At 51.1% G+C, this 17,091-nt stretch overlaps 2 protein-coding genes and 2 long non-coding RNA genes across 7 annotated transcripts in view; 2 read left to right on the top strand and 2 right to left on the bottom strand.

Moving 5' to 3' along the window:
• The window catches only part of DLG4 (discs large MAGUK scaffold protein 4), a 42,836-nt gene extending 34,518 nt beyond the window's left edge, over positions 1-8,318 (top strand). For all 3 annotated transcript variants that reach the window (XM_086871793.1, XM_086871794.1, XM_086871795.1), the window contains 5 exons: positions 1,083-1,184; positions 3,092-3,264; positions 3,922-4,031; positions 6,102-6,193; positions 7,973-8,318. In XM_086871793.1, the coding sequence (XP_086727919.1) occupies positions 1,083-1,184; positions 3,092-3,264; positions 3,922-4,031; positions 6,102-6,193; positions 7,973-8,079 (584 nt within the window). In that variant the 3' untranslated portion in view covers positions 8,080-8,318. The remainder of the gene's footprint in view (positions 1-1,082; positions 1,185-3,091; positions 3,265-3,921; positions 4,032-6,101; positions 6,194-7,972) is intronic.
• The window catches only part of LOC147647492 (uncharacterized), a 164,284-nt gene that overhangs the window by 140,026 nt on the left and 7,167 nt on the right, over positions 1-17,091 (bottom strand). The window contains exon 2 of the long non-coding RNA XR_015281549.1: positions 1,265-1,285. This is a non-coding gene — a long non-coding RNA (uncharacterized LOC147647492). The remainder of the gene's footprint in view (positions 1-1,264; positions 1,286-17,091) is intronic.
• Positions 8,842-8,997, top strand: LOC147647493 (uncharacterized). The gene is made up of 2 exons (XR_015281555.1): positions 8,842-8,915; positions 8,968-8,997. It is a non-coding gene; the product is annotated as an uncharacterized LOC147647493 (long non-coding RNA).
• On the bottom strand, positions 9,481-16,671 carry MPDU1 (mannose-P-dolichol utilization defect 1). Of its 2 annotated transcripts, XM_086871872.1 has the most exons (7): positions 16,530-16,668; positions 16,131-16,196; positions 14,104-14,236; positions 13,415-13,500; positions 13,199-13,317; positions 11,595-11,705; positions 9,481-10,051 (listed from the first exon to the last, which is right to left on the bottom strand). In XM_086871872.1, the coding sequence occupies exons 1-7, from the start codon at positions 16,615-16,617 to the stop codon at positions 9,932-9,934; spliced, it is 723 nt and encodes a 240-aa protein (XP_086727998.1). In that variant the 5' UTR covers positions 16,618-16,668; the 3' UTR covers positions 9,481-9,931. The 2 variants fall into 2 exon arrangements, with proteins under 2 accessions (XP_086727998.1, XP_086727999.1); XM_086871873.1 differs by lacking the exon at positions 11,595-11,705 and having other exon boundaries at positions 16,530-16,671.

The raw sequence follows: 17,091 nt of genomic DNA, 5'->3' as shown, positions 1-17,091 counted from the left end.
AATGGGAATTTTGGGGAGAAAATTGGGATTTTTAGGGGGAAATTGGGAATTTTGGGGGAATTTTGGGAGAAAAGTGGGAATTTTGAGGGGGAATTTGGGAATTTTGGGGGAAATTTGGGAATTTTGAGGGGGAAAATTGGGATTTTGAGGGGGAAAATTGGGATTTTGGGGAGAAAATTGGGAATTTTGGGGGGAATTTGGGAATTTTGGGGGAAATTTGGGATTTTGAGGGGGAAAATTGGGAATTTTGAGGAAAATTTGGGAATTTTTGGGAAAAAAATGGGAATTTTGGGGAAAATTTGGGAATTTTGGGGGGAAATTTGGGAATTTTGAGGGGAAAAATTGGGAATTTTGGGGATAAAATTGGGAATTTTGGGGAGAAAATTGGGATTTTTAGGGGGAAATTGGGAATTTTGGGGGAATTTTGGGAGAAAAGTGGGAATTTTGAGGGGGAATTTGGGAATTTTGGGGGAATTTTGGGAATTTTGAGGGGGAAAATTTGGGGATTTTGGGGAGAAAATTGGGAATTTTGGGGGGAATTTGGGAATTTTGGGGGAAAATTGCGAATTTTGAGGAGAAAATTGGGAATTCTGGGGGGATTTTGGGGGAAAATTGGGAATTTTGGGGAGAAAATTGGGGATTTCGGGGGGAAATTTGGGGATTTAGGGGAGAAAATCGGGAATTTGGGGGGGATTTTGGGATAAAATTGGGAATTTTGGAGAAAATTTGGGAATTTTGGGGGAAATTTGGGGGGAAATTTGGGAATTTTGGGGGAAAATTGGGAATTTTGGGGGAATTTTGGGGGAAAATTTGGAATTTTGGGGGGAAAAATGGGAATTTTGGGGGGATTTTGGGGATAAAATTGGGAATTTTGGGGGATTTTGGGGATAAAATTGGGAATTTTGGGGGGAATTTGGGAATTTTGGGGGGAAAATTTGGGAATTTTGGGGGGATTTTGGCGGGAAAATCGGGGATTTTTTGGGGAAAATCCGTGGATTTGGGGAGTTTTGTGAATTTTGGGGATTTTGGGGATTTGGGGAATTTGGGAATTTGGGGAATTTTGGGAATTTGCCCCTCCCCAGTTCATTACGCGCGGCCGATCATCATCCTGGGCCCCACCAAGGATCGCGTCAACGACGACCTCCTGTCGGAATTCCCGGAGAAATTCGGGTCCTGCGTCCCCCGTGAGTCACCTGGGGACACCTGGGGACACCTGGGGACACCTGGGGACACCTGGGGACACCAAAACCTCACCTGGGGACACCTGGGGACACCTGAGATACACCTGGGGACACCAAAACCTCACCTGGGGACACCTGGGGACACCTGGGGACACCTTGGGACACCTGGGACACCTGGGGACACCTGGGGACACCTGGGGACACACCTGGGGACACACCTGGGGACACCTTGGGACACCTGGGGACACCTGGGGACACCAAAACCTCACCTGGGGACACCTGGGGACACCTGGGGACACCTGGGGACACCTGGGGACAGCTGGGGACACCAAAACCTCACCTGGGGACACCTGGGGACACCTGGGGACACCTGGGGACACCTGGGGGTACCTGGGGACACCTGGGGACACGTGGGGACACCTGGGACACCAAAACCTCACCTGGGGACACCTGGGACACACCTGGGGACACCTGGGGACACCTGAGACACACCTGGGGACACCTGGGGGTACCTGAGACACACCTGGGGACACCTGGGGACACCTGAGTCACACCTGGGGACACCTGGGGGTACCTGAGACACACCTGGGGACACCTGGGGACACCTGGGACACACCTGGGGACACCTGGGGGTACCTGAGACACACCTGGGGACACCTGGGGACACCTGGGGGTACCTGGGACACACCTGGGGACACCTGGGATACACCTGGGGGTACCTGGGACACACCTGGGACACACCTGGGGATACCTGAGACACACCTGGGGACACCTGGGACACACCTGGGGACACCTGGGCCCCGTTTTTCAGCCGTTTCAGGGCTGTTCCCTGCCCCAGGTGTTCCCAGATTTTTCCAGGTGTGTCTCACCTGCCCCAGGTGTGTCTCACCTGCCCCAGGTGTGTCTCACCTGTCTCAGGTGTGTCTCACCTGCCCCAGGTGTGTCTCACCTGTCTCAGGTGTATCTCACCTGCCCCAGGTGTGTCTCACCTGTCCCAGGTGTGTCTCACCTGCCCCAGGTGTGTCTCACCTGTCTCAGGTGTATCTCACCTGTCTCAGGTGTGTCTCACCTGCCCCAGGTGTGTCTCACCTGTCCCAGGTGTGTCTCACCTGTCTCAGGTGTGTCTCACCTGCCCCAGGTGTGTCTCACCTGCCCCAGGTGTGTCTCACCTGTCCCAGGTGTGTCTCACCTGTCTCAGGTGTGTCTCACCTGCCCCAGGTGTGTCTCACCTGTCCCAGGTGTATCTCACCTCTCCCAGGTGTGTCTCACCTGTCCCAGGTGTGTCTCACCTGTCCCACCTGCAGACACGACGCGGCCCAAGCGCGAGTACGAGGTGGACGGGCGCGATTATCACACCTGGGGACACCTGGGGACACCTGGGGACACCTGGGACACCTGGGACACACCTGGGGACACCTGGGGACACCTGGGACACACCTGGGGACACCTGGGGATACCTGAGACACACCTGGGGACACCTGGGACACACCTGGGGGTACCTGGGACACACCTGGGACACACCTGGGACACACCTGGGGACACCTGGGGACACCTGAAACACACCTGGGGGTACCTGGGACACACCTGGGGACACCTGGGACACACCTGGGACACACCTGGGACACACCTGGGGGTACCAGAGACACACCTGGGGGTACCTGAGACACACCTGGGGACACCTGGGCACACCTGGGGGTACCTGGGCCCCGTTTTTCAGCCGTTTCAGGGCTGTTCCCTGCCCCAGGTGTTCCCAGATTTTTCCAGGTGTGTCTCACCTGTCCCAGGTGTGTCTCACCTGCCCCAGGTGTGTCTCACCTGTCCCAGGTGTGTCTCACCTGCCCCAGGTGTGTCTCACCTGCCCCAGGTGTGTCTCACCTGTCTCAGGTGTGTCTCACCTGTCCCACCTGCAGACACGACGCGGCCCAAGCGCGAGTACGAGGTGGACGGGCGTGATTATCACTTTGTGGCGTCGCGGGAGCGGATGGAGAAGGACATCCAGGGCCACAAGTTCATCGAGGCGGGGCAGTACAACAGTCACCTGTACGGGACCAGCGTGCAGTCCGTCAGGGAGGTGGCTGAACAGGTGAGGACACACCTGGGGACACCTGGGACACACCTGGGGACACACCTGGGGACACCTGGGGACACCTGGGGACACCTGGATACACCTGAGCACACCTGGGGACAGCAGGAGATACCTGGGACACACCTGGTGACACCTGGGGACATCTCTGGGGACACCTGGGGGTACTTGGGTCACACCTGGACACACCTGGGGACATCTCTGGGGACACCTGAGTCACACCTGAGTCACACCTGGGTCACACCTGAGTCACACCTGGGTCACACCAGGGTCACCTGTTTCACACCTGTGTCACACCTGAGTCACACCTGTGTCACACCTGAGTCACACCTGTGTCACATCTGTGTCACACCTGTGTCACACCTGGGTCACCTGTGTCACACCTGTGTCACACCTGGGTCACCTGGGTCACACCTGGGTCACACCTGGGTCACACCTGGGTCACCTGAGTCACACCTGAGTCACACCTGACCTCACCTGTGTCACCTGCGGGGGGACATGGGGACACCTGTGTCACACCTGGGCACACCTGTGTCACACCTGGGTCACCTGGGTCACCTGAGTCACACCTGAGTCACACCTGAGTCACACCTGTGTCACACCTGGGTCACCTGGGTCACACCTGAGTCACACCTGTGTCACACCTGTCACCTGCAGGGCAAGCACTGCATCCTGGACGTGTCGGCCAACGCCGTGCGGCGCCTGCAGGCGGCTCAGCTCCACCCGATCGCCATCTTCATCCGGCCCAAATCCCTGCAGAACGTGCTGTGAGTCACCTGGGCACACCTGGGGACACCTGGGGACACCTGGGGACACACCTGGGCACACCTGGGGACACCTGGGGACACCTGGGGACACTGGGGATACACCTGGGGACACCTGGGGGCACACCTGGGGACACCTGGGGACACCTGGGCACACCTGGGGACACACCTGGGGACACCTGGGGACACCTGGGGGCACTGGGGATACACCTGGGGACACATGGGGACACCTGGGGACACACCTGGGCACACCTGGGGACACCTGGGGACACCTGGGGACACACCTGGGGACACCTGGGGACACCTGGGGGCACTGGGGATACACCTGGGGACACCTGGGGGTGGCTCAGCTACACCCGATCGCCATCTTCATCCGGCCCAAATCCCTGCAGAACGTGCTGTGAGTCACCTGGGCACACCTGGGCACACCTGGGCACACCTGGGGACACACCTGGGGACACCTGGGCACACCTGGGGACACCTGGGGACACTGGGGATACACCTGGGGACACCTGGGGACACACCTGGGGACACCTGGGGGCACTGGGGATACACCTGGGCACACCTGGGGACACCTGGGGACACCTGGGCACACCTGGGCACACCTGGGGACACCTGGGGACACCTGGGGACACCTGGGGACACACCTGGGGACACACCTGGGGACACACCTGGGCACACCTGGACACACCTGGGCACACCTGGACACACCTGGGCACACCTGGGGACACCTGGGCACACCTGGGGACACCTGGGCACACCTGGACACACCTGGACACACCTGGACACATCTGGACACACCTGCCTTGCGGGTGTGGCCAGGCGAGGTGGCCATATATGGTGTGGTGGGCGTGGCCAGGTGTGATGGGCGTGTCCTGTGATTCCATATAAGGGTTTGTGGGCATGGCCAGTTGAAGTGGGTGTGGCCATGTGAGATGGGCGTGTCCCATGAAGCCATATAAGGACTTGTGGGTGTGGCCAGTCACAGTGGGTGTGTCCTAACACTCCATATAATGGTTTGTGGGCGTGGCCAATGGGGGCGTGTCCCATGATTCCATATAAGGGTTTGTGGGCGTGGCCAGTGGTGGTGGGGGGGCGGAAATGTCCCAGGATTCCATAGAAGGATTTGTGGGTGTGGCCAGTGCCAGGGGGCGTAGCCTGGAATTCCATATAAGGGTTTGTGGGCGTGGCCAGTCTCGGCTTATCCCAATATGCCATATACGGATTTGTGGGTGTGGCCAGTGGGGGCGTGTCCCAGGATTCTATATAAGGGTTTGTGGGCGTAACCTGTGCCCATGGGCATGTCCCAATATTCCATATAAGGGTTTGTGGGCGTGGCCAGTGGGAGGGATGTCCCAGGACTCCATATAAGGATTTGTGGGTGTGGCCAGTCACAGTGGGCGTGTCCTAATAATCCATTTAAGGGTTTGTGGGCGTGGCCAGTGCCAGGGGGCGTAGCCTGGAATTCCATATAAGGGTTTGTGGGTGTGGCCGGGGCGTGTACCAGGATTCCATATAAGGATTTGTGGGCGTGGCCAGTGGGGGTGTGTCTCAGGATTCCATATATGGGTTTGTGGGCATGTCCAATACCGGTGGGCGTGTCCTGGGAGTCCATATAAGGGTTTGTGGGCGTGTCCAATACCAGTGGGCGTGTCCTGGGAGTCCATATAAGGGTTTGTGGGCGTGGCCAGTGGGAGTGCGTCTCAGGATTCCATATAAGGGTTTGTGGGCGTGGCCGGTGGGGGTGTGTCCCATGATTCCATATAAGGGTTTGTGGGCATGTCCAATACCGGTGGGCGTGTCCTGGGAGTCCATATAAGGGTTTATGGGCGTGGCCAGTGGGGGCGTGTCCCATGATTCCATATAAGGGTTTGTGGGCATGTCCAATACCAGTGGGCGTGTCCTGGGGTTCCATATAAGGGTTTGTGGGTGTGGCCAGTGGGGGTGCGTCTCAGGATTCCATATAAGGGTTTGTGGGCGTGGCCGGTGGGGGTGCGTCTCAGGAGTCCATATAAGGGTTTGTGGGCGTGGCCCGTGCTGGGGGGCGTGTCCCGATGTGGCCCCGCCCCCCAGGGAGATCTCCAAGCGCGTGAGCGAGGAGCAGGCGCGGAAAGCGTTCGACAGAGCCACCAAACTGGAGCAGGAGTTCACCGAGTGCTTCTCAGGTGAGAGCCCAAAACTCACCTGGAGGGGCTGAAATCACACCTGGGACACCCCAAATACACCTGGGGGGTCCAAAAACTCACCTGGGACACCCCAAATACACCTGGGGGGTCCAAAAACTCACCTGGGGGGTCCGAAATCACACCTGGGACACCCCAAATACACCTGGGACACCCAAAAACTCACCTGGAGGGGCCGAAATCACACCTGGGGGGTCTGAAATACACCTGGGACACCCAAAATTACACCTGGGGGGTCCAAAATCACACCTGGGGGGGCCAAAATACACCTGGGACATCCCAAATACACCTGGGAGGTCCAAAAACTCACCTGGGGGGGCCGAAATCACACCTGGGGGGTCTGAAATACACCTGGGACACCCAAAATTACACCTGGGGTGTCCAAAATCACACCTGGGGGGGCCAAAATCACACCTGGGACACCCCAAATACACCTGGGGGGGTCCGAAATACACCTGGGACACCCAAAAACTCACCTGGGGGAGTCCAAAATACACCTGGGGGGGCCAAAATTCACCTGGGGGGTCTGAAATACACCTGGAGGGGTCCGAAATACACCTGGGACACCCAAAAACTCACCTGGGGGAGTCCAAAATACACCTGGGGGGGCCAAAATTCACCTGGAGGGGTCCGAAATACACCTGGGACACCCAAAAACTCACCTGGGGGGGCCAAAATCACACCTGGGACACCCCAAATACACCTGGGGGGTCCAAAAACTCACCAGGGGGGGCCGAAATACACCTGGGGGGTCTGAAATACACCTGGGACACCCAAAATTACACCTGGGGTGTCCAAAATCACACCTGGGGGGGCCAAAATCACACCTGGGACACCCCAAATACACCTGGGGGGTCCAAAAACTCACCAGGGGGGGCCGAAATCACACCTGGGGGGTCTGAAAGACACCTGGGACACCCAAAATCATCACCTGGGGGGCCCAAAATTCACCTGGGAGGGCCAAAATTCACCTGGGACACCCAAAATTACACCTGGGACACCCAAAAATTCACCTGGGACACCCAAAATACACCTGGGACACCCAAAATCATCACCTGGGGGGCCCAAAATTCACCTGGGGGGGCCAAAATTCACCTGGGGGGTCCAAAAACTCACCTGGGACACCCAAAATTACACCTGGGACACCCAAAAATTCACCTGGGACACCCAAAATACACCTGGGGGGTCTGAAATACACCCGGGGGGGGTCTGAAATACACCTGGGGGGGCCAAAAACTCACCTGGGACACCCAAAATTACACCTGGGGGGGTCTGAAATCACCTGGGACACCCAAAATTCACCAAAAATCCCCCAAAATCCACGTTTTTTTCACATTTAAACACCTTTACCCCCCCCAAAAAACTCCTCAAAAATTCCCAAAAAATCAAAAAAAATTCCAAAAAATTCCAAAAAAATCCCAAAAAAATTCCAAAAAATTCCCAAAAAATTCCAAAAAAAATCCCAAAAAATTCCCAAAAAATCCCCCCAAAAATTCCAAAAAAATCCGAAAAAATTCCAAAAAAAATCCCAAAAAATTCCCAAAAAATCCCCCAAAAAATTCCAAAAAAAATCCCAAAAAATTCCAAAAAAATCCCCAAAAAATTCCAAAAAAAATCCCAAAAAATTCCAAAAAAACCCCAAAAAATTCCCCAAAAAATTCCCAAAAAATCCCCAAAAAAATTCCAAAAAAAATCCCAAAAAATTCCCCAAAAATTCCCAAAAAAATTCCCAAAAATTCCCATTTTTTTTCCCCCTCCCAGCCATGGTGGAAGGCGACAGCTTCGAGGAGATTTACCACAAAGTCAAACGAGTCATCGAGGACCTTTCAGGACCTTTCATTTGGGTCCCGGCCCGCGAACGGCTTTAGGGGGAGGGAGGGGTCCCAAAAAAAAAAAAAAAAAAAATTCCCCTCCCCTCCCCCTCCCAAAAATTCCCAAATTCCATCAGGAATTGTCGGGGGGAGGGGGAGGGGAGAAAGAAAAAAAAAAAAAAAAAAATTAAAAAAAATTCCCCCCAAAAAAAAAACAAAAGCGGGGGAGGGGCGGATTTGGGATTTTTTGGGGGGATTTTTTTTTTTTTTTTTTTTTTTGGGGGGGGTGGGGGAGGGGTTCGAGGGGTGGGGGAGGGGGGGAAGCCCCTCCCCCACCCCCCCACCCCCCCCCCAAAAAAAAAGATTTGGACTCTTTTTTTTTTTTTTTTTTTTTGTATATATTTAAACTCTATATTTGTAACGCCCGGGGGTGGGGGGAGGGGCGGGGTGGGGGTGGGGGAGGGGTTTTTGGGGATGTGGGGGGGGAGGGGTGGGGGAGGAGGGCGGGGGGGGAAAAAAAAAATCTCTCCCAACAAATCGGCCTCTTCCCGGTCTTGGAAATTTTTGGGAAGGGAGGGAAATTTGGGAAAAAAAAAAATAATTTAAAAACAAAAAAAATAAAATTATAATTTAAAAAAAAAAAAAAAAATTTTAAAAAAAATAAAATTAAAAATAAAGAGGGTGGGGGGAGGGGTTTTGAGGGCGGGAATTGGAATTTTTGGGGGTTTTTGGGGCGTTTTGAGGTGAAACCAGGAGATTTTGGGGGTTTTGGGGGCGGGAAAGGAGCGTGGGAAACGGCGTGGGAGCGGCGGCCAATCAGAAGCGAGAATGGGCAGAGGGGGCGTGGCCAAGGCGGGTTTTGAATGGCGGGTGGGAATTGTGAATGGGGGACGGTTGTAAAGGGGCGGGGCTTGGAATAATGGCGGGAATTATGAATGGGGTGAGGTTGTAAAGGGGCGTGGCTTCCAAAAAGGCGGGAATTATGAATGGGGTGAAGTTGTAAAGGGGCGGGGCTTGTAAAAAAGGCGGGAATTATGAATGGGGTGAGGTTGTAAAGGGGCGGGGCTTGGAAAAAAGGCGGGAATTATGAATGGGGTGAAGTTGTAAAGGGGCGGGGCTTGGAAAAAAGGCGGGAATTATGAATGGGGTGAAGTTGTAAAGGGGCGGGGCTTGGGAAAAAGGCGGGAATTATGAATGGAGGGCGTGGTTTATGAATCGGGCGGGGTCCCCACTTCAGCACCCCTCCCCCCACCCTAATTACCGTTAATTAGCGACTGTAATTAATTCATTAACGACCAAAAAAAAGGGGGGGGGGAGGCCCCTCAGGAATGGGGGGACCCCAAATTTATTTCGGGGTGGGGGAGGGGCGCTCTGGCCACGCCCATTTCCCATTTTTGGGGGGGGAATTTGGGAATTTTGGGGGGAATTTTGGGGGGAATTTGGGAATTTTGGGGGGAATTTTGGAATTTTGGGGGGGAATTTGGGAATTTTGGGGGTCCCTGAGATTTTTGGGAGAATCCCCCCCCAAAAAAATTCGGGATCATCATTCCCAAAATCCTCCCCCACCCCCCAAAAAATTCCGATTTTTAATCCCCAAAAAAAATCCCAATTTTGGGATTTTTGATTTTTTTTATGGGGTGGGGGGAGGGGAAATCCTGATTTTTTTTTTTTAGGGAAAAATCCCATAAAATTTCAATTTTTAATTTTTTTCCATGATTTTTATTTTTGGTCCCGACCCAAAATCCCCGATTTTTTTTTTAATCCTTAAAAAATTGGATTTTTGGAATTTTTTGGTGGGGTTTTTTTGGGGTTTTTTGGGGTTTTTGGGGGTTTTTTGGGGGGTTTTTTGGGGTTTTTTGGGTTTTTTTGGGGGTTTTTGGGGTTTTTTGGGATGCTGGGAATTTTGGGATCATTCTTTTTTGGGATGGGGATCCTTGGAACCCCCCAAAATCAACACCTGGGTCAGCAGGACCCCGTTACAGGCGGCCGAGGCTGCGAAGGTCGAGGCCAAAAGGAGATCCCCGGTTTCCTGTAGGGGAGGTTTGGGAAAAAATTGGGAATTTGGGGGGAAATTTTGGGAATTTTGGGGATTTTTGGGGATTTTTGGGGATTTTTGGGGAATTTTTGGGGGAATTTTTGGGGTTTAAATGGGAATTTTTGGGGTTTTTTTGGGAATTTTGGGAATTTTTGGGATTTTTTGGGGAATTTTTGGGGTTTAAATGGGAATTTTTGGGGTTTTTTGGGGAATTTTTGGGGATTTTTGGGGGTTTTTTGGGAATTTTGGGAATTTTGGGGATTTTTGGGGGAATTTTTGGGGTTTAAATGGGAATTTTTGGGGTTTTTTTGGGTTTAAATGGGAATTTTTGGGGTTTTTTTGGGGATTTTTGGGGATTTTTTGGGAATTTTTGGGGATTTTTTGGGAATTTTTTGGGATTTTTTGGGAATTTTTGGGGGTTTTTTTGGGAATTTTGGGAATTTTTGGGATTTTTTGGGGAATTTTTGGGGTTTAAATGGGAATTTTTGGGGTTTTTTGGGGAATTTTTGGGGAATTTTTGGGGATTTTTGGGGATTTTTGGGATTTTTTTGGAATTTTTTGGGAACTTTTGGGGGTTTTTTGGGTTTAAATGGGAATTTTTGGGGTTTTTTTTGGGATTTTTGGGGATTTTTTGGGAATTTTTGGGGGTTTTTGGGAATTTTTGGGGGTTTTTTGGGAATTTTGGGAATTTTTGGGATTTTTTGGGGAATTTTTGGGGTTTAAATGGGAATTTTTGGGGTTTTTTTGGGTTTAAATGGGAATTTTTGGGGTTTTTTTTTGAATTTTTGGGGATTTTTTGGGAATTTTTTTTGGTTTTTTGGGAATTTTTGGGGGTTTTTTGGGAATTTTGGGGGTTATTTTGGGAATTTCGGGAATTTTTGGGGGTTTTAATGGGAATTTTGGGAATTTTGGGGGGTTTTTTGGGAAATTTTGGTTTTGGGAATTTTTGGGGAATTTTTGGGGTTTTTTTGGGTTTAAATGGGAATTTTTGGGGTTTTTTTTGGGAATTTTGGGGTTTTAGTGGAAAATTTTGGGGATTTTGGGGATGTTTTGGGAATTTTTGGGATTATTTAGGGTTTTAATGGGAAGTTTTGGGATTTTTTTGGGATTTTGGGGTGTTTTTTGGGAATTTTGGAGGGGATTTTGGGGAATTTTGGGGGGATTTTTCTGGGAATTTTTGGGGGATTTTTTTGGGGATTTTGGGGGGATTTTTGGGGATTTTGGGGGGATTTTTTTGGGAATTTTGGGGGGATTTTTGGGAATTTTGTGGGGATTTTTTTTGGAATTTTTGGGGGATTTTTTTGGGAATTTTGGGGGGATTTTTGGGGATTTTGTGGGGATTTTTCTGGGAATTTTGGGGGGATTTTTGGGAATTTTGGGGGGATTTTTTGGGGAATTTGAGGGGATTTTTGGGGGATTTTGGGGAATTTTGTGGGGATTTTTTTGGGAATTTTTGAGGGGATTTTTGGGGAATTTGGGGGGGATTTTTTGGGGTATTTTTGGGGGGATTTGAGGGATTTTTGGGGAGGGGTCTCACCGTCAGGGAGGTGAAAATTCGAGCCAGGGCCCCCCCAAAAAGGAGCCCAGTGGAGACCCCCGAGAGCTGCCCCGTGTGGCCCTGCCGGGCGTTGGTGACGATCTGGAGAAGCTGCAGGAGGGAAAAATTGGGAATTTTTAGGAAAATCTGGGAATTTTGGGGATTTTGGGGATTTTTTTTTTATTTTTTGGGGATTTTTTTGGATTTTTTGGGGATTTTTTGGGATTTTTTGGGGATTTTTGGGGATTTTTGGGGGATTTTTTGGGATTTTGGGGGATTTTTTGGGGATTTTTTTTTTATTTTTTGGGATTTTTTTTTTTTATTTTTTGGGATTTTTTGGGATTTTTTGGGGATTTTTTGGGATTTTTTGGGGATTTTTTGGGATTTTTGGGGGATTTTTTTGGGATTTTTGTGATTTTTGGGGATTTTTTGGGATTTTTTGGGGATTTTTTGGGGATTTTTTGGGATTTTTTGGGGATTTTTTGGGATTTTTTGGGGATTTTTTTGGGAATTTTTGGGGATTTTGGGGGATTTTTGGGGGGATTTTTTGGGGATTTTTTTTTATTTTTTGGGGATTTTTTTTTATTTTTTGGGGATTTTTTTTTGATTTTTTGGGGATTTTGGGGGATTTTTTGCGGATTTTTTTTGGATTTTGGGGGATTTTTGGGGTTTTTTTGGGGAATTTTGGGGATTTTTTGGGATTTTTTGGGGATTTTGGGGGGATTTTTGGGGGATTTTTTTTGACTTTTTGGGGATTTTTTGGGGGATTTTTTGGGATTTTTTTTTGAAATTTTGGGGGTTTTTTTGGATTTTTTGGGGATTTTTTGGGGATTTTGGGGGATTTTTTGGGGGATTTTTTTTGGATTTTTTGGGGATTTTTTGGGGATCCAAATAAATCAGGGAGGTGGAAAAGGTTTGGATCGGCCCAAAATTCCATCCAGGACCCCCCAAATCCCCCTCAAATCCCATCCAGGACCCCCCAGATCCCCTCAGGACCCCCCAAACCCTCTCCAAACCCCCCCAAATTCCCCCAGGACCCCCCAAATCCTCCCCAAATCCCATCCAGGACCCCCCAAACCCCCCCAGGACCCCCCAAATCCTCCCCAAACCCTCCCCAAATCCCCTCAGGACCCCCCAGATCCCCCCCAAATCCCCTCAGGACCCCCCAAATCCCATCCAGGACCCCCTAGATCCCCCCAGGTCCCCCCAAAATCACCCCCAGACCCCCCCAAATCCCATCCAGCACCCCCCAAACCCCCTCAAATCCCCCCAAATCCTCCCAAACCCCCCTCAGATCCCCCCAAATCCCCTCAGGACCCCCCAAATCCCCTCAGGACCCCTCAGATCCCCCCAAATCCCCTCAGGACCCCCCAGATCCCCCCCAAATCCCCTCAGGACCCCCCAAATCCCCTCAGGACCCCCCAAATCCCCTCAGGACCCCCCAAAATCACCCCCAGACCCCCCCAAATCCTCCCCAAAATCCCATCCAGCACCCCCCAAACCCCCTCAAATCCCCCCAAATCCTCCCAAACCCCCCTCAGATCCCCCCAAATCCCCTCAGGACCCCCCAAATCCCCCCCAAATCCCCCCCAGATCCCCCCCACCCTGCTGAGGATGATGATGGGCAGGTTCAGGGCCTGCAGGGCGGTGACGAAGCTCAGCGGCGTCAGCGGAGACACCAAAACCCCCAAAAACGCCCCAAAAACGGCCACAAACGCCAGCCCTGGGTGGGGAGGGGACAAAAAAGGTTCAGGGGGGGTCCCAAAAATCCCAAAAAACCCCAAAATCCCCCCAAAATCGCCCCAAAATCCCAGACAAACCTCGGCCCGTGCGGCCCCCGAAGTGCAGGATGAGGAAGAGGAGGGTGAGGGTCTGAAGGAGGAGGAAGAGCGACTCCCCCCAGGCGCTGGAGGAGATTTTTTGGGGGGTCAGGAGAGGTCAGGGACCCCCAAAAATGGATTTGGGAGGTCCCAAAACCCCCCAGGAGGGGAAAAAAATGGGGAAAATGAAGGGAAAATGGGTCAAAATCACCCTGAAACTTCATGAAATTCACCTAAAACTTCACAAAATCCCCTCAAAACTTCACAAAATCCCCACAAAACTTCCCAAAATCCCCCTAAAATTTCCCAAATCCTTCCCAGATCCCCGAAACTCCCCAAAATCCCTCCCAAAATCCCTCTCAGATCCCCAAAATCCACCCGAAATCTCTCCCAATCTTCCCCAAATTCCCCCAAATCCCCCTCATATCCTCCCCAAACTTCCCAAAATTCCCCAAAATCCCTCTCAGATCCCCAAAATCCACCCGAAATCTCTCCCAATCTTCCCCAAATTCCCCAAAATCCCCCTCATATCCTCCCCAAACTTCCCAAAATCCCTCTCAGAACCCCCAAACCCCTCCCAAACATCCCAAAACTCCCCCAAAATCCCTCCCAGACCCCCCCAAATCCTCTCAGATCCCTCCCAAACGTCCCAAAAACCCCAAAACCTCCCGAATTTGCCCCAAAAAAACCTGAAGGGGAAGCTCCTGGCGCAGCCGTAGCCCACGGAGCCCCCCAGGGCCAGCAGCTCCAGCAGCACCGAGGGGAGGCTGAGCCCCCCACCACTGCGGGACCCCCAAACCTTCAGCAGCTGCGGGACCTTCACTGCGAGGGAGAAATGGGGTCAAAAACCAAAAAAAACACCCCAAAATACCCCAAAACCACCTCAAAATACCCAAAAACCTCTTTAAAATACTCAAAAACTGTTTTAAAACACCCCAAAATTCACCCCAGGGACCCCCAAACCTTCAGCAGCTGCGGGACCTTCACTGCGAGGGAGAAATGGGGTCAAAAACCAAAAAAAACACCCCAAAATACCCCAAAACCCCCTCAAAATACCCCAAAATCCTTCAAAATTACCCCAAAATTGCCCCTAAACCCCCCCCCAGGGACCCCCAAACCTTCAGCAGCTGCGGGAACTTCACTGCGAGGGAGAAATGGGGTCAAAAACCAAAAAAAAACACCCCAAAATACCCCAAAACCCCCTCAAAATACCCCAAAACCCCCTCAAAATATCCAAAAAATGCTTTAAAACACCCCAAAATTCACCCCAGGGACCCCCAAACCTTCAGCAGCTGCGGGACCTTCACTGCGAGGGAGAAATGAGGTCAAAAACCAAAAAAACACCCCAAAATACCCCAAAACCACCTCAAAATACCCAAAAACCTCTTTAAAATACTCAAAAACTGTTTTAAAACACCCCAAAATTCACCCCAGGGACCCCCAAACCTTCAGCAGCTGCGGGACCTTCACTGCGAGGGAGAAATGGGGTCAAAAACCAAAAAAAACACCCCAAAATACCCCAAAACCACCTCAAAATACCCCAAAACCACCTCAAAATACCCCAAAATCCTTCAAAATTACCCCAAAATTGCCCCTAAACCCCCCCCCAGGGACCCCCAAACCTTCAGCAGCTGCGGGAACTTCACTGCGAGGGAGAAATGGGGTCAAAAACAAAAAAAACCCCCCAAAATACCCCAAAACCCCCTCAAAATACCCCAAAACCACCTCAAAATACCCCAAAACCCCCTCAAAATACCCCAAAACCCCCTCAAAATACCCCAAAACCACCTCAAAATATCCAAAAAATTCTTTAAAACACCCCAAAATTCACCCCAGGGACCCCCAAACCTTCAGCAGCTGCGGGAACTTCACTGCGAGGGAGAAATGAGGTCAAAAACCAAAAAAAACACCCCAAAATACCCCAAAACCACCCCAAAATACCCCAAAACCACCTCAAAATACCCCAAAACCCCCTCAAAATACCCAAAAACTGCTTTAAAACACCCCAAAATTCACCCCAGGGACCCCAAACCTTCAGCAGCTGCGGGACCTTCACTGCGAGGGAGAAATGGGGTCAAAAACCAAAAAAAACACCCCAAAATACCCCAAAACCCCCTCAAAATACCCAAAAACCTCTTTAAAATACTCAAAAACTGTTTTAAAACACCCCAAAATTCACCCCAGGGACCCCCAAACCTTCAGCAGCTGCGGGACCTTCACTGCGAGGGAGAAATGGGGTCAAAAACCAAAAAAAACACCCCAAAATACCCCAAAACCACCTCAAAATACCCCAAAAACCGCTTTGAAATACACAAAAAATGCTTTAAAATACACAAAAACCACGTAAAATTACCCCAAAATTCACCCCAGGGACCCCCAAACTTTCAGCAGCTCCAGGATTTTCACTGGGAGGAAGAAATGGGATTAAAACCCAAAAAAAACAACCCAAAACACCCCAAATATCTCAAAAATACCTCAAAATCCCTCAGAATTACCTCAAAATCCTTCAAAATTACCCCAAAATTCACCCCAGGGACCCCCAAACCTTCAGCAGCTGCGGGATTCACTGAGAGGGGAAAAACCCAAAAAAAAAAACCAACCCAAAATTATCCCAAATCATCCCAAAAATAATTTGAGACTTTTAAATCTTCAAATTTCCTCCCAGAACCTCCCAAAATCTCCTCAGATTCCCCCCAAAATCTCCTCAGGCCCTCACCCAGGACGGATCCCGCCACGATGCCGTAGCCCAAAACTTTGCTCAGGAGGATTTTCAAGCACGGAACTGCGGAGAAAGAACAAAAATTGAAGCAAAAATTCCCAATTTTTCTTCAAAATTCCCTCAAAATCCCCTCCAAAAATTCCACAAAATTTGAAATAGTCCCCCAACACCCAAAACAAAGATGGCGGCAGCGTCGCCCTCACAGCCAAAACAAAGATGGCGGCGGTGCATTTTCCCGCGCCCACAACCAAGATGGCGGCGCCCATTCGCAATTCCCGCCCTTAATTAAAATGGCGGCCGCCCCCACAGCGCTGAAAGACGCCCCAAAATCCCCCTCAAAAGCCCAAGAAAAGCCCCAAAAAGCCCCAAAATCGCTCCCCGCGACCCCTCCGGCACCATCGAGGAGTTGAAAGCGCAGGAAAAATTGGTCGAAGCAATGCTCGGGCAGCAGGAACGGGACGAGCCAAGGCCGGAGAGGCTCCATGGCGGCTCCCGCCCTGAGCGGAAAACGGCGGGAAAAGCCCTACGATCGTTCTGATTGGCTGAGCCACCAGAAAATCCCGCCTCTCTAAGCCCGCCCCGCAATTCGATTGGTTAGAATTCAGGAGCTCCCTGCCAATCAAAACCTGAACCGCGCGGCCATTGGTTAATGCTCAATTGCGCAACGCGATTGGCTGAGTGGGCGTAAAGCTCCACCCCTCTCCGGCGCGGCGGGCTCTGATTGGTCAGATTGATTAAATTAAATTAATTAAATTAATTAATTAAAATTAACGCGATTAAAGTTTTAAATCCCTCAGAATCCCACAGAATTCCCCCAAATTTGCACCCCCAAAAGAATCCCTTTAAATCCTCCCTTTAAAAGCCTCAAATGTGAGTCACGAGCACAAATCTGAGGGATCTTGAGAGTTTCGACTTTGGGGGATTCCAGAGGGGTTCGGGCTCCGAATTTGGGAGAATT

Source organism: Cyanistes caeruleus, chromosome 37 (genome assembly GCF_971803275.1).
Source record: "Cyanistes caeruleus chromosome 37, bCyaCae1.hap1.1, whole genome shotgun sequence".
NCBI lineage: Eukaryota > Metazoa > Chordata > Aves > Passeriformes > Paridae > Cyanistes > Cyanistes caeruleus.
Note: the sequence above shows the minus strand (reverse complement) of the source record. Positions and strands in the feature narration are given on the sequence as shown.

What these genes read in the sequence shown, in the direction of transcription:
- MPDU1 (XM_086871872.1), bottom strand. Translation starts at nt 16,617, where the DNA reads ATGGAGCCTCTCCGGCCTTGGCTCGTCCCGTTCCTGCTGCCCGAGCAT. An exon ending in CGGGGGCCGCACGGGCCGAG is followed by an intron (nt 13,318 to 13,414) that starts GTTTGTCTGGGA and finishes CTCCCCACCCAG; the next exon opens with GGCTGGCGTTTGTGGCCGTT. An exon ending in GAATTTTCACCTCCCTGACG is followed by an intron (nt 10,052 to 11,594) that starts GTGAGACCCCTC and finishes CCTCCCCTACAG; the next exon opens with GAAACCGGGGATCTCCTTTT.